The sequence below is a fragment of the Hyla sarda genome, chromosome 4 (assembly GCF_029499605.1).
Source record: "Hyla sarda isolate aHylSar1 chromosome 4, aHylSar1.hap1, whole genome shotgun sequence".
NCBI classification, from domain to species: domain Eukaryota; kingdom Metazoa; phylum Chordata; class Amphibia; order Anura; family Hylidae; genus Hyla; species Hyla sarda.
In genome coordinates this window covers 177659772-177686755 of record NC_079192.1, presented here as the reverse complement: position 1 = coordinate 177686755, position 26984 = coordinate 177659772, and the positions used below count along the sequence as shown (strand labels likewise).

At 41.0% G+C, this 26984-nt stretch overlaps 1 protein-coding gene across 3 annotated transcripts in view; it reads left to right on the top strand.

Annotated features, from left to right (window-relative positions):
- ACSBG1 (acyl-CoA synthetase bubblegum family member 1) overlaps nt 1-26984 on the top strand; it is a 92461-nt gene that overhangs the window by 53573 nt on the left and 11904 nt on the right. For all 3 annotated transcript variants that reach the window (XM_056572893.1, XM_056572892.1, XM_056572894.1), the window contains 6 exons: nt 4875-4963; nt 10646-10766; nt 16585-16665; nt 18650-18799; nt 20463-20639; nt 24168-24349. In XM_056572893.1, the coding sequence (XP_056428868.1) occupies nt 4875-4963; nt 10646-10766; nt 16585-16665; nt 18650-18799; nt 20463-20639; nt 24168-24349 (800 nt within the window). The remainder of the gene's footprint in view (nt 1-4874; nt 4964-10645; nt 10767-16584; nt 16666-18649; nt 18800-20462; nt 20640-24167; nt 24350-26984) is intronic.

Genomic DNA, 26984 nt, shown 5'->3' with positions numbered 1-26984 from the left:
TAAAACTCATCCCCTATCCTTCAGATAGGGGATAAAGTTCAGGGCACTTCAGATCTCCTTTAAGGTGGTTTCTCCTACATATAGTAGGTTGCACAGACATCTAAATATGTAAATGACATGGTCAGTATCACATGTGAGGTAGAAGTTAATCTTATATTTCTTTAAGGTGGTGGGATGGACAATGAGTCTTTTTGACAGGTAGATAAATAACACTGTCCAGATTTTTTTTTAAGAGAAACATCAGCCTTAACAATCTTATCTTTCAGATTAGTGACACGTCTATAGGCCATTACTGGGGGGTTGACAAATTCAGAAATCTTCCCATGACAACTCTCCAGCACATGCCAGTGTTTTCTTATGATTCCCGTGATTTTGTGGGAAACTTCTGAGTATGTTCTGACAAAGGCAACTCTCTTCTGCTGCCCGTCAGTACATTTTGTCTGTAACAAAGATGTCCTATCAATAGGCAGGACTCTTTGTTTACTTTTTTCTACTACCTTCCGTGGGTATCCTCGTGTTTTGAAATTGTGCATAATTTTATTGAGTGCAGGCTCAACTCGCTCATCCTCACTAATTATTATTCTGACTATAGGGCAATGAACGGATCTGTCACGTCTGGGCGGAGAAGGAGTGCAGACTATTCTCGCCCACTCCACTGTCCCTACCTACTTACGTACCTGCCCTAGATGACAGGTCCGTAACCACGGTGACAGTCCCTTTCTAAATAAGTGAGGGACAGTCAAAAAGTCAAAACAATAAACTACAAAACTGACAAAAGGTCGGGAAAGGCTGGAGGTACACGACTAACAGAATACAAAGCTAAACACGCACACACAAAAATACATAGTCAGAGGGCCGAGTCTAAACCTGGAGAGCACAAAGTACAGTAACAGAGTATCAAAGGGAAATAAAAAGCCAAGCCAAAAGTCACAAAACCAGAATAAACAGAATGAGTACAGAGATAGCTAGGTAATGACTGAAAAGGGCCTCCTTATATGCCTGTGCTGCAACCAGGAGGACTCAGCAAGCTAAACCACACCCAGGAGCACAGAGGCATCATCCCAGCAACCAAATCAAACAACAGGGCTAGAAATCATTAACCCTTTGGGTTCTGGCAGAACCAGTCATCACAGGATCATGCTCCGTGGATGATGACTATCATACCGTAGTGTGGAGTTACATTCAATCGGCTTAGTATAGATGTTAATGTGTGTCCTGAGATGGAAATCATGGTATCCAGAAATTGTACTGAGGAATTTAATGCTGTCAGGGTGAATTGTATGCCTGTTAACATGGAATTGAGCTGTTTATGGAATTTGTCTAGTTGTTCACTGGTACCCATCCATATCAGGAAAATATCATCTATGTATCTCCACCACTTCAGCACAAGGCAGAAGTGGGGGGACACATAGATGAGAGACTCTTCCATGTGGGTGACAAACAAATTGGCGTAGGTGGGCACGTTTTTTCTCATGGCTGGCCCTACCTGTTGGACATAATAGGTATCATTAAAGATTAAGTAATTATTGGTCAATAATATCATAAAAAAATCAAGAATGAATTGTAGCTTTTCTAGTGAAAAATCATCCTTGAGCATTGACCTGCCAGCCTGTACACCCCGTCATGTGGGATGGAGGTGTACAGGCTTACCACATCTAATGACACAAGTAGAGTGCCATCTGGAATGTGTAAATGATAAATTTTTGTGTAAAAAATCACCTGTATCTCTGATGTACGATTTGGCTGTATACACATATGGCCTCAAAGTAGCATCAAGAAAAATAGAGGTATGGCTCGCCCCAAAATGAATCTTGCCCCAAAACAATTGGTCTGCTGGGTGGGTTATACAATGTTTTGTGTATTTTGGGCAGTAAATACAATTGTGCTGTTACAGGATGTTTTACAATCAGATATTCCATTAAAAATTTATCAATGAGGTTTTTACTAAAGGCATCTTTTACTATAGTTTCAATATACCACCCAATCTCCCATTTGGGATCAGAGGTAATTTTTTTTTGTATGTATACTCATCACTCAACTGACGGTTTGCCTCGTCAATATATTTCGATATGTCCATGACCACAACCGCGCCCCCTTTATCTGCTGGTTTCACCACTAGGTTGTGGTCATGCACACAGCTGATCATGTGTCATATTTGGATTGTTTTAATTTTTCTACATCTTTTTTGACCAATGTGTAAAAAGTATCAATAGCTGGAAAAGGTGCATTTGGTGTAAATTCACTAGCCACCTTAATGTTAGTATCACTCAGAGAAAAACCCTCAAAATTTGTTACATTAGTAGTTCTGGACACCTCATTATTTTATAATTATTTTTATTCTGATAAATTGTATCATATCAAGCTCTAGTTGAAATCAGTCTGTCATTTGTGTTGGGCAGAAATTAAGACCTTTAGATAACATTTGTTTCTGTGCAGATGATAAAATAGTTGAGGAAATATTTACTACTATTTTTTCTTCTTGGTCGCCGGTGGTTTGTGTTGAGGTGCATTCTTGGCAGTTCGTTGTTGTTGTTGTATTCTTGGTGGTCTAATGATGACACTAAACATGTTGACTCTCATTTTCCTTCTTCAGATGATGCTCATTCTTTAGGTGTGCAGGATCAAAGTAAAGAAAGCGGACGAGGCGGGGAGGCCGCTGGCATAGACGGCCAAATCCAGACAAGAATACAACAACAACGAACTGCCATGAGTGTCACTAATCTGAAAGATAAGATTGTTAAGGCTGATGTTTCTCTTAAAAACAGTGTTATTTATCTACATGTCAAAAAGGCTTGTTTCTGTGCCTTTCATGCATCAACAGTATGCAAAAAGGCACAGAATTTGTCCATTCCACCACCTTAAAGAAATATAAGATCAACTTCTACCTTATAAGTGATACTGACCATGTCATTTACACACTTAGATGTCGTGCAACCTACTATATGTAGTAGAAACCACCACAAAAACTAGGATTAACCAACATCGTTACTCAATACGAAAAAGCTTATGGACTTACCTGTACCCAACCACTTCATAGAATGTGGACATAGCAAAAAAGATCTTGTCTTCACCATTATGGACCATGTACCCCCACTTAAAAGAGGTGGCAACCGCATCGCAGTTCTCAAGCGAAAAGAGCTGTGGTGGATTTATTCACTGAACACATTGAAGCCATATGGATTAAATGTTGATTTTAAAGTTTCTCAAGAAATCTATAATGCATAATGTTGTTCGTTCTACCCGTATAAGGTTGAAAAGAATTTCTGAATTTTGATATTTTCATTTTTACTGTAACTAATACTATTTATGTTTGTTTATTTATAGATGGATTTGTGTGAAGGGATGATTGATCGATCACGAAAATATATGTAAACTTGTATGCAAGCACCAATGCCATGAATATATATTTATTACCAGCAGAAATTTTGTTAGTATTGTCATATGCTTATGCTGTGAATGTTATGTAAACAGGTCATTAAGTACACAATGTGTGGTTGCACTTCTCCAAAAAATAACCATTTAGCACCTGTTGGCATCAGTTGAGTTGCCTCTGGTAATACCGCTGGTCCTTTGGTTGAAGACCTGTGTGTGCGACGCTATGTGCTGCACTTCAGTGCTTTCCTGTGCGCTAGGTTCAATTGGAGATTGCTGTGCGCCTGTTTCCACATATACCCTATTTGACCTGTTTAAAGATGGTGAGCGTGATCTCTGGCTGGAACACCACGCATGCGCAGCTCATAGAGACACGTTGCCGTGACAATGATGTCAGCTGACACACTGTCTGGTACCTCACTTCCGGCTTCGGCCATTCATCCACATTGAAACGCTGTATATCGGCATCCTCGTGGTGCTACTGTATACACATCGGGAGAGTGATTTTGTCTCTTCCACCCATCTTATTAATCACCTCACATGTGCACATTAATACAGAATTATAATAATAATAAATAATAATAATAATAATATAAATATAATAAATTATCTTATCCATGGATCATGTATGCTATGAGCCTTATAATGACGGACCCTAAATACTGCCTTATGATATGTACAAGTCACTTTATGAGCATAATAAGTAAAAATGTTTGTATGTTTTACACTTTTATATTGTATATTGCATTTGATTAATTATTTCACTGGTCCTGTTTGACTATAAATATGTACCCTGTACACTCATTTGTTGCTTAAAAATGGCTTGGTGAGCAAGCTGAAATGTTGTATCACATTATGTGTATAAAGACACCAACTTTTTTCACTTTACTAAAGCTGCCGCTGTCTGTTTGTTTGCTGTATACGTGGAAAGGCCTAGGCCAGGACCATATTGCAATAGGCACCCGTGCATGTACTACAGAAGTGCTGCTCTTTTTGGAGTTTGGTATTAGGATAGTTACTTCTGTTGTTGGTTCTTATGTTTTTTCCCCAAGACCTAAAGGGGTAGTCCACTGGTTAGCCTTCCAGCTGCATTCGGAACATTTAGTTCCGAACTCTGTGCGTGCGCTGTGGGGGTTGACCACGCCCCTCAATGTAAGTCTATGGGAGGGGGTGTGACGACTTACATTGAGGGGGTGTTGCCTGACGGCATGAGGGTGTGTGGCCGACCCCCTCAGCGTGCCCACAGCGTTTGGAACTAAATGTCCTGAACGCAGCCGGAAGGCTGGCCAGTGGAGTACCCCTTTAATAGTCGGAAGTGGCTGAACATCCTACCATATCAAATTATTTTCTATTAGCATTATTGAGCGTTCTTCAGTGTGCATCATGGACACTGACTGTTCTTAGTGCACTCCATATCCATTCATGACCTTCAATTTTGGAGATAACCGTATATGATCTCATGTCATAATGTATTCTGCTTTCTCTGTATTTTTCATTTGCAGCTTGGATTGAAGCGATTCCATAGTGTTGGTGTTCTTGGCTTTAATTCACCAGAATGGTTTATATCAGCGGTGGGAACAATATTTGCTGGGTAAGTACAATTGTTGACTTTCATATGTACTAGGGAAGCAGGGCCAAGGAAGCAGAATAGATTGGAAGCTGCACAGCTGTCACAATTTTGGAGGTAGCAGTCGGTACAGTATTAGTCAGTAGCAAGCATGATATTGTTAATACAGTACAAACAGTACTGATGGTAGCAACAGGGGACATATTGGGGCAAGTAACAGGAACAGTATTTGGGGTTGGGGTGTGCTCATAAAGAAAGTAGCCATTGTATAGAGGCAAGTTATTGTTGGAAGAAAGTTTCATGTCTGTCTGGGCCAAATAGAGACATAGAAAGCAAACTACAATTTTCTCTACATTTTCCTTTTTTTTTATTTTTTATTTATTTTTTATTTTTTTTTCCAGAGCTCAAATCCACCACATATTATCCCACTGATTAATGTCACCACCTCTGACCAACCCCTGCAACCTATAGCATCATATCTTAGTCATATCTACATGTACATATATATCTTTATTGGGACATTTAGGGAGAAAGAGATGTGTTTATAGCAAGCTGCCTTGTGCTGAACAATGCAATAGAAAGATTTATTGCATAAAAATCAATACTAGATAAGTTAGGCTTAGATTTGCATGCAGAATCAATTATTATTTAATAAAGAATTACATTTCCTTGACAATCAATATCAAAAAAATTCTAAAAAAGCATAACTAACTGGGAGTTAATGTCCATAAAGTAAAGTAGCTCTTATTTAATGCTCTTGCATGCAAAAATGCACACCTTTTAGTCACTTATTCTGATTCGCAGGTGATGTGGACAGAGTAGAAGAGCAGGATTTTGTATTTTGGAGGACAAGTGAGATGTATTTTATTGTTAATAGACCTGATTATTACCATTAGAAACACATGACAATATTACTAAAGTGGAATTTGGTGGCCATGACCTGGTATTTTCAATAAAGAATAAAAAAAGAAATATTGAATGTGCACGTGAGAAGGGTCAGCTATTGGGGCAGAATTCTTCTTGCAAATGTGCCAGAATTTGTGATTTGTATATCATTTCTTATATTCTTTAGACACTTTTAAGCCCAGTCTAAAAAGGGGCATGGTCCTGGTAAATTAGGGTGTGTCTTCTTCAGTGGGGTGAGGCTTAAGATGTTATAAGAGTGGGTAAAAAGTGCTAGAATTCTGCCACAGTTTGAGTCAACTAATAGCACATCTAAACATAGACTAGACAGTCTAAGCACACAATAGATTAATCAGACAGGATTAGTCACTGTGATAAACCTTGAACTGTGGATAGGGGATAAGTACATTTTTGCTTCTTTAACCTCTGGATCCTGGATCATTTTCAAAGAAAACAGGTTCCTGATACTCTAGGAACATTATTAACTGAAATGCAAATTGAAACACACAATATGCACAAACAATAAAGTTAGGTCCATAATTGCTTTGGTTTCTGATAAATACAAGCCCACATATTCTGGAATTGTGCCCAATGAATGATGTCTTTTTAACTGAGTAACAGCCATAGGCACACTTCACACCTTAAATAACTTAAATCTCAAAAATTCTCGATTTGGGAAATACACCAATGGGAGCCAGGGGTATGGGGGAGTTTATATTATACACAATGCATTTATTCATTGATTCTTACTTAGTTCTCCAATAACTCAGAGTAAAATAAATAAATATGTCATTATAAATCCATTTATAGTTATTGTTTCTGAAAGTTTTCATTCTCTGGTCTTCCACTGCACTGTTATTGGTTAACTATCACAATGAGTCAGTATTACATGGAATGCTGCCTGTCTGGTTATTTGATGTCATTAACTAATATACCTAACTTGTGAAATCTGGAGGAATGCAATATGTATTATGCTATGTTAGCTCTTTTATCTATGCACATGAAATCAGCTGAATAACTAAATTCCTGTGGGGCCCAGGGCAAATTTTGGACCTGCCCCAGCTCACCTGCGGACTGTAGTGCACGTGCTTTTTGCAGCTATTTATCCAAAAGAAGGTGCCCGGGCTTGCATATATGTGATTTTTATTAGAAAAACATATTAAAAGTCCAAGACATGGAATGGCAACATCTGGACATAAAAATATATTACAAATAACACTGAAGAAAACACATGACAGACAGACTAACTTGTTTTGACCTAGAGGTCCTTACTCATAGCCTAACTTCTAACCAATAAGGCTCCTATATATTATGGTTAGTGAACCCCTAACAGGAAGGGGAGGGGTAACCCACACATATAAAAAATGTGTGTAGAGGTCAACATATATCTTAAAACAATATATGCATGTAACACAAAGGAGAAATGTATACTATTGTACGTTTAGTGCGTTCAGATTGGTCCTATTGTTTAAACCTCTAGGCCGTGTACCATCTAGCAGGTATATTCATAAAGTTTTCCTATTGCATAGGGTCCGTTCAAGATACCTGCCCCGTTTGCATTGTTTAACCATTTCAATTCCTGAGAAAGTAATGTTGAAGTGTTTTGTAAAAAAATGTTTAGATACATTTGAAATACTATTACTGGACTATTAGTGGACCTGTTGAATGACATACGTGCTCTTGTTTTTTCTTTTTAAGCAGTCTTTTTGTGCTTCTGATGTTTGTGACATTACATTCTGAGCAATTAATTTTTTAGACCACAAATGTTGTATATTGCAATTAATAAAAGCGCAAAAATTATATTTTTTGTGGTCTACCATATCCTCTATATCTGAACAGGGCTCTGCATATCTACAAACCACATGCACCACTTTTATAGACAACCAAGTGTCTTTTTGTTTTGAAATGAGCATAATAGGAGTTAACATACTATTGTAGGTGCTTTTCAGCTAGGGAAATTGACTCCATTCCTTATTACTTGCTCTACGTGTTTTAGTACAGGTAATTGTGTCTTTACAATGTTTAAAATGGAATGAAATTCTAAACTATATGTGGTCACAAAGGTAGGATTGCTGCTTACTTTGTTTTTTATTGGACCTCCTGAGTGTTCCAATCTGTTCATGAGGGCAACGGTACTCCGGTGGAAAACTTTTTTTTTTTTTTATCAACTGCTGCCAGAAAGTTGAACAGATTTGTAAATTACTTCTATTAAAAAATCTTAATCCTTCCAGTACTTATTAGCTGCTGAATACTCCAGAGAAGATTATTTTCTTTTTGGAACACAGAGCTCTTTGCTGAATCACTAGCACAGTGCTCTCTGCTGACCTCTCTGTCCATTTTAGGAACTGTCCAGAGTAGGAGAAAATCCCCATAGCAAACATATGCTGTTCTGGACAGTTCCTAAAATGGACAGAGATGTCAGTAGAGAGCACTGTGGTCATGATGTCAGCAAAGAGCACTGTGTTAAAAAAAAAAAAGAAAAGAATTTCCTCTGTAGTATTCAGCAGCTAATAAGTACTGGAAGGATTAAGATTTTTTAATAGGAGTCATTTACAAATCTGTTTAACTTTCTGGCACCAGTTGATTACTCCACCGGAGTACCCCTTTAAGCTCTATTAAAGCCCACTCTGGATACCCTCTAGAATGCAATCTGGTGCATACCCTATCTGCTTCCACTTGGTAACTAAACTCAGAGGATACCCAGAATAGTATGTTCAGGGTGAAAAAAATCAACTCTCATGTGGTGTTTCCAGCAAGAGAGATAGTGGATTAGGTGAGAATAGACCAAGGGTGCTAGGAGTTTAGAAATAAAGGGGAGATTAGAGATGGGTCTATAGTTAGCTGCACAGGATGGGTCCAGATAAGTATTTTTTCCACCAATGGGGTTACAAGTGTTTGATAGAGGAGGGAAAGATACCAGAAAAAAGTGAGTTTGAATATTTCAGTTACGTATCTAGTGACAGCCGAGGAGGGAGACTGTACGAGGTGTGGAAGAATAGGATAGGAAAACCTATTCATGGCCAATCCACTGGATAGACCATCAATAGCTCATCGGCAGTGGCCGGATGTAAGCAATGTACAGGAGGAGGAAGCTTTGGCTCCGCACATAGTATAGAGGTGGCACCTGGTTACTGCAGAAAATTCGAATTGAAGTCAATAGAAGCTGTGCTGCAGTAGCCCAGCATCACCACTATATAATGTAAAGCGCTACAGGCTTCAAGTTCTGTACAATGTTTACATCTAGGTCCTACAATCATGCAGAACTGATAAGTAGGGCGCATCAGCAGAGAGGATTACGGACCAGACTGCATGGCAGCTGTGCATGCTGTAATCAGTAGTACGCCAACAGAAGCAGACCGACAGCATTACAAAATGCTTTCGGCTGTGACCATGACTGCATAGGCACTGTGCAATGTATTTATTTATATTTGGCACCATTTTTGGTACTAAATCAAAAGGAGAAAAGTGTAAATCTCTAAAAAAAAAAAAAAAAAAATATTCCTAATAGGGCTGCCTTAAAAGTACTCCCTCACCAATTTAGTCCTAGGCATCTCTCTACTATATATTAGAAAACAACCAACTTCAAATTTCCACCCATTGTCACCCAGAGCCAAAGAACTCTGGGATGAAAATCCAAACTTAAAACCATTTAGCCACCATTCTGTCTGGATACTCTTCTAGCCTCACAGCCATTATTTCCCATTTTATTGGGGTCACTGCCTTTTGAAGCTAGTTCTTTGGGGTGGGCTGCTACATTGAAGATTAACTGGCCCTTTTCAAGGTGTGAAACATAGGATGTCCATTACCAATATAGTATGTCTGTAACAACAATTGTTCTGCCACTCACAGGAACTTTTATTATGAGCAAAACATGGTTTTTCAAACCTTGGCTAATATACTGTATTACTTAAAGGGGTACTCCGCCGCTTAGACATCTTATCCCCCATCCAAAGGATAGGGCATAAGATGCCTGATCGCGGGGGTCCCGCCGCTGGGGACCCCCGTGATCTTGCACGCCGCACCCCATTAAAATCAGTTACCGGAGCATGTTTGCTCCGGGTCTGATTACCGTCGATCACGCCCCCTCCCATAGGTTTGCATTGAGGGGCAGAGCCGTGACGTCACACGGGGGCGGAGCCGTGACGTCAGAACGCTCCGTCCCCGTGATCGACGGTAATCAGACCCGGAGCAAACACGCTCCGGGGACTGATTTTAATGGGGTGCGGCGTGCAAGATCACGACCCCCGCGATCAGGCATCTTATCCCCTATCCTTTGGATAGGGGATAAGATGTCTAAGCGCCGGAGAACCCCTTTAAGCAGGGTATACTAGAAATATGAAGATGGCAGGCCTAGGGGCCTTCACAAGGTGGCCAGCTGCCATCTTCACTGTTTTTGACCACAGTAGGGGCTTAGTGGGTTACATAGCCAGGATCTGGCCTCTGATGGAAGGTGTGAACTCTAGTCAACATCTGGCACCTGCTATGCATGGAGTGGACTCAGCTTCTACACCTGCTGCATACAAGCTTACCGACATTTTGATGTACATGTACACCTAATGTTCAAAAAGTGTTAACTGCAGTTTTGTGCTGGTATTTGGAATATAAGACTGATATGATGTCTTCTATTATATATTTATTTAATGTACTTTAGTAAATACACTTTATTGCGTGGTGCATTTTCTTATATTTTATCATAAGAGATAAATTCTTTCTAGAATCTTGTCATATAGTTGTGTACATGTGACCGTAATCCGTTGAGGAAAGCTCTGATTTAAAATAACATACTCTTTTTTTCATTTTTAGGGGAATTACAACTGGGATTTACGCAACCAATTCCCCTGAAGCATGCCATTATGTCGCAAATGACTGCAGAGCAAACATTATAGTGGTTGAAAATCACAAACAGTTGGAGAAGATTTTACAGGTAATCTGATTCTTCCTTCTATCCAGAGCAGCAGGTTCATTGCTCATCCTTTAGGGCTATGTTAACACGGGGGAATGTCTGCATGGAGAATCTCTGTGCAGACATTGCCCTGACAGCGGAGCACCATCTCATAGACAGCAATGCATTTCATGCGGAGTATGCAGAAAAAATGGACAGGTCTATTCTTTCTGCGGACACAGGAATTTTAATTTCCACGTCAGATATTTTCAGCATAGAAATTCTGCTATGTGCACTGAACAGCAGAATCCCATTGAAATCAATGGGAATTTTACTGCTGTTAAATCTCCGTGTGGAGTTCCAATGTGAAATTCCACACAGAAATTCTGGCATATGAACATAGCCTAAAGGTTTAGTCCGGCAAGTAATTTTCTTTTTAAAAACTAGTCAGGGAGGGGTTAAGTAATATAAAGATCACACTTAACCGCTCCCTGACTAGTTAAAAAATAAAAAAGTAATATAAAGATCACACGGTCCTGCTCGGAACACGTGACGGAATGACGTGATCAGTCAGTACCGGTCCCAGGACCTCCCACCTCCGTGGCTGCTGCTTGATTCTGGCTCGGGTCCCCGAGGTCTTTCCCCGGGTGCGGAACACCGGATTTGGAGGTGCAAACGGCGGGTGTGGTGTCATGGAGCTGCGCCCCGAGGGTCATGAGGAGGCTCTGTGGAATGATACAGGTACCGGCGAAATGCAGTGGAGGCCGGGCTCTCGCGAGTTGCGAAAGCTGATTGGTGTGACGCGGGCCCGAACGCAGGATGACGCGTATCAGAGATGGCCGCCAGGCGGTATAAGAAAGGAGAGATCCAGGGTAGAAACATTTATAGTAATATACAGGGTGGGCCAATTATATGGATTCACCTTAATAAAATGGGAATGGTTGGTGATATTAACTTCCTGTTTGTGGCACATTAGTATATGTGAGGGGGGAAACTTTTCAAGATGGGTGGTGACCATGGCGGCCATTTTGAAGTCAGCCATTTTGAATCCAACTTTTGTATTTTCAATAGGAAGAGGGTCATGTGACACATCAAACTTATTGGGAATTTCACAAGAAAAACAATGATGTGCTTGGTTTTAACATAACTTTATTCTTTCATGAGTTATTTACAAGTTTCTGACCACTTGTAAAATGTGTTCAATGTGCTGCCCATTGTGTTGGATTGTCAATGCAACCCTCTTCTCCCACTCTTCACACACTCATAGCAACACCGCAGGAGAAATGCTAGCACAGGCTTCCAGTATCCGTAGTTTCAGGTGCTGCACATCTCGTATCTTCACAGCATAGACAATTGCCTTCAGATGACCCCAAAGATAAAAGTCTAAGGGGGTCAGATCGGGAGACCTTGGGGGCCATTCAACTGGCCCACGACGACCGATCCTCTTTTCAGGAAACTGTTCATCTAGGAATGCTCGGACCTGACACCCATAATGTGGTGGTGCACCATCTTGCTGGAAAAACTCAGGGAACGTGCCAGCTTCAGTGCATAAAAAGGGAAACACACCATCATGTAGCAATTTTGCATATCCAGTGGCCTTATGATTTCCATTGATGAAGAATGGCCCCACTATCTTTGTACCCCATAGACCATCAATTTTTGTGTTCCAACAGTCTTGGAAGGATCTATCCAATGTGGGTTAGTGTCAGACCAATAGCGGTGGTTTTGTTTGTTAACTTCCCCATTCTCATAAAAGTTTGCCTCATCACTGAACAAAATCTTCTGCGTCAACTGAGGGTCCTGTTCCAATTTTTGTTTTGCCCATTCTGCAGCACCTGAAACTACGGATAATGGAAGCCTGTGCTCGCATTTCTCCTGCGGTGTTGCTATAAGTGTGTGAAGAGTGGAAGAAGAGGGTTGCATTGACAATCCAACACAATGGGTAGCACATTGAACACATTTTATAAGTGGTCAGAAACTTGTAAATAACTCATGAAAGAATAAAGTTACGTTAAAACAAAGCACATCATTGTTTTTCTTGTGAAATTCCCAATAAGTTTGATGTATCACATGACCCTCTGCCTATTGAAAAAACAAAAGTTGGATTCAAAATGGCCAACTTCAAAATGGCCGTCATGGTCACCACCCATCTTTAAAAATGTTTCCCCCCTCACATATACTAATGTGCCACAAACAGGAAGTTAATATCACCAACCATTCCCATTTTATTAAGGTGTATCCATATAAATGGCCCACCCTGTACAAAGAACAATCCTAAACATTCAGATTGGAGAAGAGGGACCCCGCTCCATCCTGTCCCTAGATGCTAAGAGTTTCTCTCTAAAAAGAGGTACAAGACAAGACTGCCCACTGTCCTCCACTTTATTTGTTATAGCAATTGAACCATTAGCACGTATTCTTAGAAACACAGAGACATTTGAGGGGTTTGGGATTAACAGCGTACAGGAAAAAATCTTATTATATGCAGACAATGTTTTACTTTTTGTTAGAAATCCAAGTGAGACAATACCACATATAATGGATATATTGGAGGAATATTACTATACTAGATAAAATTAGTGGTAAAATATGAATATGGATTAAACTCCCTTTGAACATGGCTGACCGCTCAGCACTTATTAAAATCGTGTTGCTACCAATGCTATTACATTTTTTGAGAGCAGGGCCAATCTGGATTAAAGATAAGTACTTCAAAGATTTAGAAAGAAAACGAAATGATCTTATATGGGGACACAAACGGGTGAGGATCAAACTGAATCTTATTAACCCACCAGTCAAGATAGGAGGAATGGGGATACCTAATTTTCAGTTCTATTATGTAGCAGCGCAACTTAATATGCTATGCACTGAGGAGGGTATGATAAGTAGGTTTGTTAGTTCTTTTCTGATGAAAAACATCACTGTGTGGGAAATATTAGAGGGTGTAGGACTGTTTGAAGTAAAGTTGGGAAATGCTCCATTTTTCAAAATGATGAATAAAATTTGGAAATTCACAAAAAGGTTCTTAGGGGTATCAGGTAGTTTGAAATTTACGAGGATATGGGGTAATGTTTATTTTCCAGAAATATGTAAACTGAGGGAATATGTAAATTGGGAGGAACATGGGATTTTCAGAGTGGAACAATTAGTGGTTAATAAGGAACTCTTATCATGGACTCTTAGTAGTCAATATATGTTAGACACTGAATGCAAATATGCATATATACAGATAAAAAATGCGTTTAAGGCAGAAAAAGATAATTCTACATGGGAAATTGGATATCACGAATTGTTTGACCTTCTGGTAAACACACAAATAAGTTTGAAGATTAGGTTAGGAAAAATGTACAGTATAATACACTGATCACACATGTGGCAAATAAAATACACTAAAAGTTAAGTTGAAATGGGAAACAATTGGGGAGGGGGTTGGAAAAGGAAGACTGGTGGGAAATATTTAGAAATATAGACAAATCATCTACTAGCACAAACCACAAAATATCACAAATTAAATTCATCCACAGACTTTGTTGTACCCCTGATGGGCTGTTCAAAATGGGGAAAAGAACTGACTCAAATTGTCCCCGATGTAAGATTGAGAGAGAAGATCTTATACATATGATATGGGGTGTAAAGAAGTTCAAACATTGTGGGAAAAGGGTTATAAGAAAATTTAGGAGAATTTTGGAGTCAAACTAAATTATAATTTTGCAACCGCTGTTTTGGGACTGGAAATAAGGGAAAAGAAAAATCTAATACTCAAGCGGGCCTGATTAAGATTGTGATTCTTAGGAAGTGGTTTGCGCCAAAAGCCCCCCACGTGAAAAACATGGATCAATCTAGTGGAAAAAGTTAAAAAAGTATGAAGCTATACATCATCAAGGAGAAAAAAAAAGAAGTCTTACTAAGTAAAAAAGATAGAGGTTAAAAAGAAAAGATAGAGGTATACGAGCAACAGGCTGGGGGGGAGGGGAAATAAAAGAAAAGTATTAATTATGTATTAATGTATTAAGAATGTTTATATATATATATATATATATATATATATATATGCTGTTTAAAAAAAATTTGATCAACTCTTACCTTTCCTGACCACGTGCCACTGCTGCTATAATGGAGTTCTGTTGTCTAGTTTTTCCCCCTTCCCTGACTAGTTTTTTTTTTTAAACAGTTTTAGGCTGGGTTCACACAGTGTAAAATGAAAACAAAATAGGATGGTAAAATAGGCATAAAAAGCAGCAGTTTCTTAAATCTTATAATGTTCCAACATTAAAATTACTGCAGATTTTATACAATGTGTGAGCACTGGTGGCTTCTTTTCAAAGCCTTTAATAGAACACATTATTAGAAACGAAAATACTTCTGCTTTTCATTTATTTTATTTACTGCAGTTCTTTTTGCACTGTTTTTAAAGTTTTCATTTTACACTGTGTAAACCCAGCCTTAGGGTGCGTTCACATGCTAGTAGCGAGTTTCCCCCAAGTTACCCTACCATTGATTTAGATGGGTCCGCGGACAGTCCGCAAATCTGACACTATTGCGGACTGTCTGTGGACCCATTCAAATCAATGGTAGCATAACTCGCAGCAGGTTTCCCCTCAGCGTGAAACCTGCTGCTAGTAATAGCATGTGAACGCACCCTTAAAGGGGTTTTCAAGGTTTATATGATTGATGGCCTAGTTTTAAAGTAGTGGAGTACCCCTTTAAATGCCCAATCTGCACTTGCCTTATTATTTCATCAAGCTGCATGGTTCATTGTGGTATGAATGACGTGTGAATATATTTAAATTATGGGGATGTTGACTATATTTTGACCTCTGCTATAATATCTCTTCTTGATGTTTATGTGTGGGATTTTCTTTTCATGCTATCATGAAGATGAATGCTGTCTTGCATTTGTTATTTGGAAAGGCAAAGTTAAAACCTTTAAAAAAAAAGTATTACAAAATCCTAGGAGAAAACATCATGCTTCCGCGAGTGACATTGGACATTCCAACAATGATCCTGAGCATACCGCAAAGTCCACCAAGGCTTGGTTTCAGCAGAAATCTTGGAAGATTCTGGATTGGCCATCACAGTTGCCCGACTTGAATCCTCATAGAATATTCAACCCCTACTATGACGCTTGTCATGAAGGGGTTGAATCATTTTTTAGATTAAAGTAGTCATTAGCAAGAAGAAACAGCATGTCCAGCGCAGATTCGTGAAAAGGAACTTCTTTATTTACACATCATAGTAGCCATAGGAAACACACAGGATTCAGTAAAAGTGACGCGATTTTGGCCTGCGAGGCCTTAGTCATACATATGAATGACTAAGGCATCGCAGGCTGAAACGCGTCACTTTTACTGAATCCTGTGTGTTTCCTATGGCTACTATGATGTGTAAATAAAGAAGTTCCTTTTCACGAATCTGCGCTGGACATCCTGTTTCTTCTTGCTATTTGTGTGGACACGTCCAGTCCAGTCCGGGCGCACCTGTGAGAGTGAGATGGAATACACCACTTGCCTAAAGTAGTCATTAGTACCATTTTGTGTTGAACTTGGAGAAACCATTTGCTGTATGACTTTTGCACTATTTACATTTGTTTTCAATTTATGTATCTATTTGCAAACAGTTGAAACCTTGTAAACTTTGCAAATAAACCTACCGTAATTTGCAATGGGGGTTGAATAATTTTTATTGCATGTATGCACTGTATACATGTATGTAGATAGTCAAATGTTTCCATCATCTGGCTGTACACATTCATGTGAGAATATCTATAATTTATGTTCCACAATAATCAGAATATGTCTTGACTATTGCTGTAGGCAGTAAATAAAACCTATTTTAAGAATGCTAATTCATTCATTTACAGATATGGGAAAAGTTGCCTCATCTCAAAGCTGTTGTACAATATAAAGGCAGTTTACAAGTCAAGCGTTCAGATCTATACACGGTAGGTAAAAAATGTTACACTAAGGACATCAAGGTTATGCAGATACTTGGCAAGAGACAACACGTACACAGTTGTTTGTTTAGCTGTACTCACTCTCCCTATTTAATAATTCAATCATCATTATTTATTTATTTATGTTTAGGATTAGAGATGAGCGAACTTACAGTAAGTTCGATTCGTCATGAACTTCTAAGCTCGGCAGTTAATGACTTATCCTGCGTAAAATAGTTCAGCCTTCAGGTGCTCCGGTGGGCTGGAAAAGGTGGATACATTCCTAGGAAAGAGTCTCCTAGTACTGTATCCACCTTTTCCAGCCCACCGGAGCACCGGAAAGCTGAACTAATTTATGCAGGAAAAGTCCTCAACTGCCGAGCCGAGAAGTTCGTGACAAATCGAATTTACTGTAAGTTCGCTCATCTCTATTTAGGATTAAACTGAAATATGGCCGATTTAATTGGTTCTGTTAAAAAATAATTTCTGAAAATAATATGGAAAGCCATACAAATAGAACTGTGCACAATCCAAGTAGCAGGCCTGTGGTTTACTTTAAGGGGCTAAAAGAGGAACACATCAAAAATTGTTATTGGTATAGATTCGGACTATAATATTAGTTGGTAAAAATATGATGTCTTATCAATATATCTGAAGCTTTGATAAAAATAACTTATCACTTTCATTATATAGTAGAGGGGCTTTCTTATTTCATTTATGGTTGTTTTATTATGTAAAAAAAAAAAAAAATTGCCATGCCTCTTCATCACCCACTAATTTTCCCAAGCTCATGTTAGAGAATGGTGCAAAAGCAGTACAGTGACCCCCCGACCTACGATGGCCCCGACATACGATCATTTCAACATACGATGGCCTCTCAGAGGCCATCGCATGTTGAAGGCAGCATCAACATACGATGCTTTTGTATGTCGGGGCCATCGCATAAACGGCTATCTGGCAGAGCAGACTGCTTCAGCTGCCACCGGATAGCCGTTTACGGTGCCCCGTGTGGTCCACTGATGATCACTTACCTGTTCTCGGGGCTCCGGTGCATCCTCTTCGGGATCCCCTGCATCATCGGCGCTCTCCATCGTCGTCATCCCGTCGCTGCGCACGCCGTCCCATCATCCAATAGGAGCGGCGCGCGTAGCGACGTGATGGCGGCGACGGAGAGCGAGGATGCCGGGGAAGCAGAGGCCTTGCCGGAGCGTTGGGGACACGGCGACAGCGATGGAAGGCGACATCCAGGGCAGCAGTGACGAGCGGTGACGGTCCGGAGCGGTGGGGACAGGTGAGTATAACCTCCAATACCAGTGGTCTTCAATCTGCGGACCTCCAGATGTTGCAAAACTACAACTCCCAGCATGTTTTTAATCTGTAAGGCCGCATCCTTTATGTATATTTGGAGCCTTTCTATCGGGATTCCCTGCAGCGTTTTTGTACTGATCAAAACAAAACCTAATTCCATAGTTCCCTACGGGCAGTTTTGTGTCCAGTGGCATCAGCATTTCATGCAAAGTACTCCTTAGGCTAAGTTTCCAATTGGCTTTTTTCTTGGCAGTTTTTGGACATCTGCCACTGCAGTTTTTGGACATTTTACAGCAGTTTTTGAGCCAAATCCAGAAATATATTAAAAAGGAATAGGACATATAAAGGAAGGACTTACACTTCTGCCCCCTTTATGGATCCACTTCTGACTTTGGCTCAAAAACTGCAGTGGCAGATATCCAAAAACTGCCAGAAAAAAAACCAAGTGGAAACTTAGCCTTACCCTGTTTATTAACACCGGACACCTGCAAAAAATGTGCAACTTTGTTATAAGTTATTTGTAGGAGATACAGTGTATGTTTAATATACAACATTGTGTATACATTGCAAGACAATAAATAAGAAATAAATATAGTAAAGTTGACATACAAAATGAATAAGATGTTCTATAGTGTATAGATCCAGACAACCCTCTGTATTTCTCTTTTTTTTATACAAATTCTAGTGGAAAGAGTTTATGGAACTGGGCAATGATATCAGTGATGACCAGCTGGATGATGTCATACACTCCCAGAAGCCCAACCAGTGCTGCATTCTTATCTATACCTCCGGAACCACTGGAAACCCAAAAGGAGTGATGTTAAGTCATGATAATGTATGTATGTAGCCAAAACTCATAACAAAGGAACTTAACTCACTGTACAGTTTGATTTTTTAGCCTGATAGAGATTTAGCGAATGCATAATATAAGACCCTCCTTCAAAAATGCTCAGTACCACACAATGAGATATTGCAATAATGTTGGAGAATCTCAGTTCTCACCTTTTTTGTCAGACCCCTACTGCACTGTCAGTACAACAGAGAGGATAAGAGAAAGAATACACATCTCACCATACATAAGTATCCTTACGTGTATCTTTAGAGGAAAACGGTCACCAGCACTATAACCCGATACACCGGGTTAACAGTGAACAGGAGACCGATGCGGGGTCTCGGACTGCTATACCTGCCTGCAGTCCGGAACCCCGACCCCCCCCCCCCCCCTTTTCAGCGCTGACTTGCACTCTGGAGGCGGGCCTGCCAGCTGGATTTAAATATTCCTAAGCGCTGGTCATGTGAGCGCTCGTGCCTACTGAGCACTCACATGACCAATGCTTATGAATATTTAAATCCAACCAGTGGGCCCACCTCCAGAGCACAAGTAAGCGCTGAAAGAGGGGGATCTGGACTGCAGGTAGGTATAGCAGTCCAAGACCCCCCCCCCATCGGTCTCCTGTTCACCCGCACTATAACCCGGTGTATCGGGTTATAGTGCAGGTGAACAGGTGACCGTTTTCCTTTAAGACAATTGTGTTTTTATTGAATAGTGCATTTCTTTGAGATATTATTATAGATTGTCAGCCGTACTCCTTACTGCCCATCACTCATAGACATAATAGAGTAAAATGTCTTTGAGAAGACCAAGATAGATTACATTAAAAAATAGTCTTTGCGAGTGAGTTTCTCAAAGAAAATGGCCTCTATACAAAATGTATGGTTGACTTAAAAAATCCATTACACAAAATCTGGTCATGTGGTATTTTCCATAAGGTGGTCTTGTGGAGAGTTTTCCCCGTACTGTATATGCATTTGGCCAAGCTGAACATACATATTGGGGGAATCTAAGGGATGACAACCATAAACACATCAGTGTTATGGCAAATTTAGTCCTGTATAAAAAAGAAAGATGACATAAATGGCATTAACACATCCCATCTCACATGCTACAAATGTAATTGCTGTTTGAGCACTTGTATAGGTTTAGGGCAGCAAAGACTTTTGGAGGTGTAATTTGAGCATTTTGGGAAAGAATGTCTTGCGCTTGGCACAGATAGGCTAAAACTCACAATATTTTGTGCAAATCCACAAACTTTTGGCCGATCTGCACTGTGCTTGGCAATTGGATTGGGCCTGGCATAAAGGGACATGGCTTCAAGTGAAGTGTGCGTGTCTACCCTTACGGAGTGCTGAGTTTAATACAATTTATGCCTGCTAGCACGGGTAAATTGTGGTGAAAATCTTTGCCAGCTCCGAGCTGGTGTAGATGTCTGACACTGCGGTAAAGGACAGCCTCACGGGCACCTGGATTTATCAAGAGGTGGGTGCCTCTTGATAAATCTGTATCTCCTGTTCCCTGGTGCGTGTTTACTTCAGACTGGTGTGTGAATTGCAGGTCTTAGTAAATTCCTTTCTTTATGCTTCAGAATACACAACATATTTGTATAAAAACTAAATCACCATCTTTCTATTCTGTATTGAGTTGATCTACTCTCACACAGATCACCTGGACAGCCGCTCATGCCAGTCGTGCTGGAGACATGCATCCTGCAGAAATCCAACAAGAGTGTGTTGTCAGTTACCTACCTCTTAGTCATATTGCTGCTCAAATATATGACCTGTGGACAGGAATCAAGTGGGGAGAACATGTGTACTTTGCAAATCCGGATGCTTTAAAGGTAAGTCAGAAGGTATAACATTTCATAAAACTTAAATGTTCACTATTGTTTCAAACAACTTCCCTTCATGTGAGATTTCTAAAATATTTGTAAATAATTTAATTTTACCAAAAATTATTCCTTACCCCCAGAAAAAAGCCCAAAATCTTGACCAATAGGTATCACGTTTCTGCAATCTGCTGTCCACTGTTTGTTGTTAGAGGAAATCTCTAAGACAGACCAGGACAGAACACAGGAAGTTGGGGAGGAACTTAGCTAGTGCTAAGTGCTAGAGATAGGAAAAGCGAGCCTGGGCTGTGTTCCTGTAATCTCTAAGCCCGTCCCCATCATTCAGAGAATCTACCCTGTCCCTGAAGGGTAAACCAAGGCTTCCTTCTCATCTCAGCAGCAGTTAATTGCTTTCTGTTACCCGTTCCTCCATGCTATTTATTCTTTCCTTTCTGCTCACATAGCACCCAGTACAGTGCCAACTAGTGTTGCTTGCGAATATTCACAATTCAAATTTTAATTGCGAATATCGCATATTCGCGAATATAGCACTATATATTCGTAATTACGAATATTCGTTTTTTTTGCATATGCAAAATTTTATGTGCATATGCGAAAATCTATGCGCATATTCGCGAATATTGAGTCCTCCCTTATTTAATGATATAGGGAACTATGACTAGTGCATTAACTCGGAGCTTGAGCCTATCACCGGCCGCAGCAATGTCCCGCCTCAGCCAGTGATAGGTTGAAGCTCCATGTGACGTGCCGGGCTAACAGGAAGTAAGAAGAATACAGCCCGGGGACCGAACACCTGTACCGGAGCTCCGGGGGCTCATTGGCAGGTAAGATAAAGTGTGTTTTCTTTTATTTTGCAGCCCGGACAGGATAAAATGAAAAAAGTGTGCACCGAAGTACTCCTTTAACTCTGTGATTTTTTGCCCATTGAAACCAATAGGCCCATTGTGGTCTATGGGGATCTCACAGCATATAAAACAGTAAGCTAAGCAGGACCGTCTCGGCAGCACGGTATATGGGAGACCACCATGGGTTTGAGTCCTGGGGTGGGACAGAGTTTTACAGTGTTGTGGTTTAACTTTACTTTCCTGGAAACGCTGCTGAGTTGCCCATAGCAACCAATCAGATTGCTTCTTTCATTTTTCACAAGGCCTCTGCAAAATGAAAGAAGTGATCTGATTGGTTGCTATGGGCAACTCAGAAACTTTTCCTGGAAAAGTTTGAGTTGCCCATAGCAACCAGATTGCTTCCTTCATTTTTCAGAGGATTTTAAAAAAATGAAGGAAGCAATCTGATTGGTTGCTATGGGCAACTACACAACTTTCTCTACACTGGTTTTGATGAATCTCCCCCAGAGAGGGAGATTTATCAAAATCTGTCAAGAGGAAAAGTTTGAGTTGCCCATAGCAACCAATCAGATCGCTTCTTTCATTTTTCAGAGACCTTTTCAAAAATGAAGGAAGCAATCTGGTTGCTATGGGCAACTGCACAACTCTTCCTCTACACTGGTTTTCTGCATATTCGTGAATATTGAATCCTTCCTTCTTTAATGGTATAGGGAACTATGACTGGTGCATTAACTCTGTGATTTTTTTGCCCATTGTGGTCTATGGGGATCTCACGGCATGTAGATCATTAAGATAAGCAAGACCGTCCCGGGGTGGAACAGAGTGTTACAGTTAAACTTTACTTTCCTGGAAAAGCAGCTGAGTTGCCCATAGCAACCAATCAGAAAGCTTCTTTCATTTTGCAGAGGCCTTGTGAAAAATGAAAGAAGCAATCTGATTGGTTGCTATGGGCAATTCAGAAACTTTTCCTCTGGACAGGTTTTGATTTCCCTCTATGGGGGAGATTCATCAAAACCAGTGTAGAGAAAGAGTTGTGCAGTTGCCCATAGCAACCAATCAGATTGCTTCCTTCATTTTTGAAAAGGCCTCAGAAAAATGAAGGAAGCAATCTGGTTGCTATGGGCAACTCAGAAACGTTTCCGGGAAAAGTTTCTGAGTTGCCCATAGCAACCAATCAGATCACTTCTTTCATTTTGCAGAGGCCTTGTGAAAAATGAAAGAAGCAATCTGATTGGTTGCTATGGGCAACTCAGCAGCGTTTCCAGGAAAGTAAAGTTAAACCACAACACTGTAAAACTCTGTCCCACCCCAGGACTCAAACCCATGGTGGTCTCCCATATACTGTGCTGCCGAGACGGTCCTGCTTAGCTTACTGTTTTATATGCTGTGAGATCCCCATAGACCACAATGGGCAAAAAATCACAGAGTTAAAGGAGTACTTCGGTGCACACTTTTTTCATTTTATCCTGTCCGGGCTGCAAAATAAAAGAAAACACACTTTATCTTACCTGCCAATGAGCCCCCGGAGCTCCGGTAGAGGTGTTCGGTCCCCGGGCTGTATTCTTCTTACTTCCTGTTAGCCCGGCACGTCACACGGAGCTTCAACCTATCACTGGCTGAGGCGGGACATTGCTGCGGCCGGTGATAGGCTCAAGCTCCGTGTGACGTGCCGGGCTAACAGGAAGTAAGAAGAATACAGCCCGGTGACCGAACACCTGTACCGGAGCTCCGGGGGCTCGTTGGCAGGTAAGATAAAGTGTGTTTTCTTTTATTTTGCAGCCCGGACGGGATAAAATGAAAAAAGTGTGCACCGGAGTACTCCTTTAATGCACTAGTAACAGTTCCTTATACCATTAAAGAAGGGAGGGCTCAATATTCGCCAATATGCGCATATATTTTCGCATATGCGCAAAAAAACGAATATGCGAATTTCGCGAATATATGACAAATATTCGTCCATATATTCGCGAAATATTGCGAATTCGAATATGGCCTATGCCGCTCATCACTAGTGCCAACCTGTTCAGTCCAGTGCACATTCAACTGTAGTATGTCAGGCACAGAGGTAAAGTAGTAAGTATTGTACTGTGATTGGGAAATAAGGGAGGGACCCCTGTGTGTACTGCTGGCTAACAGTCCAATTCTGGTCCCTCCTACTGAGTATCACATGTTTGCATTGGATATCCAGTAATCAGCTCTAAAACTATATGCAAGCTATTACCTATGTACCATATGTAGCAGTCCATTTTTTTTTTAGTTTTGGCTTTTCTGCAGTCAATGTTGGGGACTTTTTTTTTTTAGTTGTGGCTCTTCGAATTTTACCTTCTCTATTAGTTTGTGTTCATGTCTTGTTCCTGTACATTCGTTTGAACATCAGTTTGAATACATGAATACAAATATTTGCTTTCTGACATTCTTTGCCCTGTTTCTAACACTCTTGTTTTAAGCCAGTTTATACTACTATAAGTGTTCAATGAAAATCTGCAGAACCTTGAGGATTATAGGGCTTACCTCCAAACTCTTTACAATGATCGTCCAGAGTAGTGTGGTTCCCCATGTTATACATGTAACAGCCTATTTCCAATTCCTATGCTGTTCTAGATATTAATTCTAATGTATTATGCTGGCAGTATATATACCTATGACTGGTAATTGTGCTGTGTTGTGATAACAGGGTACTCTGGTGGACACACTGAAAGAGGTACAACCCACAGCTCATATGGGAGTCCCACGAGTCTGGGAGAAGATCATGGAGCACATTAAAGAGGCGACAGCACAATCAGGAATAGTCAGGAAAAAGATGCTGTCCTGGGCAATGTCTGTCAGTCAGGAGACAAACAAGAATCCACCAAGGAAGTATGAAACACATTTTTTTTAAATCACTTTTTTCTTTAGAAATACATTTTTGTAATGTTTGTATTTTTAAAGCATACCTCCAACCAAGGAAAAAAACAAAACAAAATCAAAACAAGGATGTTACTCACACTGTAATAAGGATTAGGTTAATGTCACTTTTATCTGTGAGGACTCTAGTTCTGTCCAGATAACAACCCCGTTGTGCTGCTTACTTCTCCTGCATCCCTCTCCATACCAGGGGGCGTGTCTGTGAGCAAGAACATATCTTGCCCTCACATCTCCTGCAGACACTTCTGGGGTCTGTGTTCCTCTGCAGAGACACAGATGACAAGGCTGTTGGGTGGATTGCAAACTGACCAGTATGGGGACATTGAGTAGTCAGAAATATAATGGCCAAATATTAGGTAATATATGCGTTAATTTTTAACGTAAATTTGTTTTCCCTTAGTCCTAACAGCAGCACAAGTGGGGTGTTCTGCCCCTGTGAAGCTGGCAGGACGGTGGAATTTTTAATTCCGCCCAAGCAATTTAAATTAATTAGCCCCCCCCATAAAAGGCCTCCTCCCCTAGGCCATCTCGCTTAATAACAAGTAACAAAAAAGTTTAGGGCGGGAAATTTGTGTGCTGCTGTTAGGACTAAGGGAAAACAAATTTACGTTAAAAATTAACGCTTCCCTTACGTCCTAACCAGCAGCACAAGTGGGGACTTAGCGAGTAACAACACAAATAGGGAGGGACTACGGCAGAGTGGCACTTAGGATTGACTGCCCAAAGGCCAACTCTTCCGATCGTTTGGCATTAACCCTGTAATGACTCAAAAAAGTATTGTGGGTGCTCCAAGAAGCAGCAGCACAAATCTGTTCCAGAGGAACAGACCTTTTCTCAGCAAAGGAAGTAGAGACTGCCCTAGTGGAATGGGCAGTGATAAAAGCAGGAGGAGTTAGCTCCTGGACTATGAAGGTCTCTCGGATTGCCTCCTTAATCCACCTACTTAGGGTAGGTTTAGAGGCTTTCAAGCCCTTGTTCTTTCCAGAAAAAGAAACAAGGAGGTGTTCCGACTTCCTGAATTCTCCAGTTCTTGAGATATAGACTCTGAGAGCTCTAGAGATGTCCAGAGTGTGGTCAACCGCTTCTTCAGGAGAGGATGGACTAGGCAGTAGAACTGGAAGAGAAATAACCTGGTTGGTATTGGAGAAAGTCGGAACCTTAGGAAGGAAGGTAGGTAAAAACCTCAACAGGACTCTGTCCTGTAGAAAAACAGTATAAGGCTCGAAAGCCGAAAGGGCCTGAAGCTCACCCACTCTCTTGGCTGAGGTTATGGCCAATAAAAAAGTGACTTTAAGGGATAAATACCTAAAGTCTACTTCTTCCAGAGGTTCAAAGGGGGGAGAGCATAACCCCCTGAGAACAGTGGTTAAATCCCAACTGGGAATAGGTCTGAGAACTGTAGGTTTAAGTCTTTCAGCCCCTTTGAGGAATCTTCTAACCAGGGATTCTTGTGATAGAGACCTGGCTAGGAAGGCAGAGAGTGCTGCGACCTGAACCTTTAAGGTGGATGGGCTAAGACCCTTGTCAAGGCCATCCTGGAGAAAACGCAGTATTGCAGAAAGAGGAGGATCTGAGGTAACTACCTCTTTCGTTGCACACCATTGAAGGAAAATCTTCTTTATCCTGGAGTAAACCTTGTTTGTAGACTCTGCTCTAGAGTGTGCAATAGTTCTCAAGACCTCCGCAGGAAGCCCACTCCTTAGTAGGGTCCTGTCAATCTCCAGGCTGTCAGATTGAGTCTCCTCAGATCTAGGCAGGAGCCTGTGTTGTGAGACACAAGGTTCTGCACGTGGGGAAGCCTCCAATAACACCCCTGACTCATCCTCATGAGTTGGGTGAACCAAGACCTCTTCGGCCAGAATGGGATGATGGCAATCACTGAGGTCTGGTCTTGCCTGACTTTCATCAATACCCTGGGTATCATGGAAAGTGGAGGGAATATGTAGGCCAGCCTGAACCTCCATGAGATGGACAGAGCGTCTATCGCCACCGGATTGTCCTCCTTGTAAAGGGAACAAAACTTGCTCACTTTGGCATTCAGCCGGGTTGCCATGAGGTCTATTTCTGGTGTACCACACTTCAGGGTTATCCTCCTGAAGATCTTCTCGTTGAGAGACCATTCTCCCTGGACTGCAAGCCCGCGACTTAGACGATCTGCCACTACGTTGAGATCCCCCTTGATGTGGACTGCAACAAGGTGGGATAGGTTGAGCTCTGCCCACGATAGAATAAGTCCGGTCTCCCTGAGGAGCACTTGGGACTTTGTGCCACCCTGTCTGTTGATATAAGCCACTACAGTGGTGTTGTCTGACCGGACTCTTATTGCTTTCCCTAAGATATGGGGAGCAAAGTGGAGGAGCGCAAGACGAACTGCTCTCAGTTCTCTCATGTTGGATGAGAGTAACCTTTCCTGAGGGGTCCAGGTACCCTGAACCGGATGGTCGTCCAGATGGGCTCTCCACCCTAGAAGGGAGGCGTCCGTGGTCAGAGTGATCCACAGAGGTTGAATCAAGGACTTCCCATCTGTCAGGTTTGTCCACCACCTGAGAGAGGCACGGACTTCGGACGACAGGGTGCATTTTTTGTC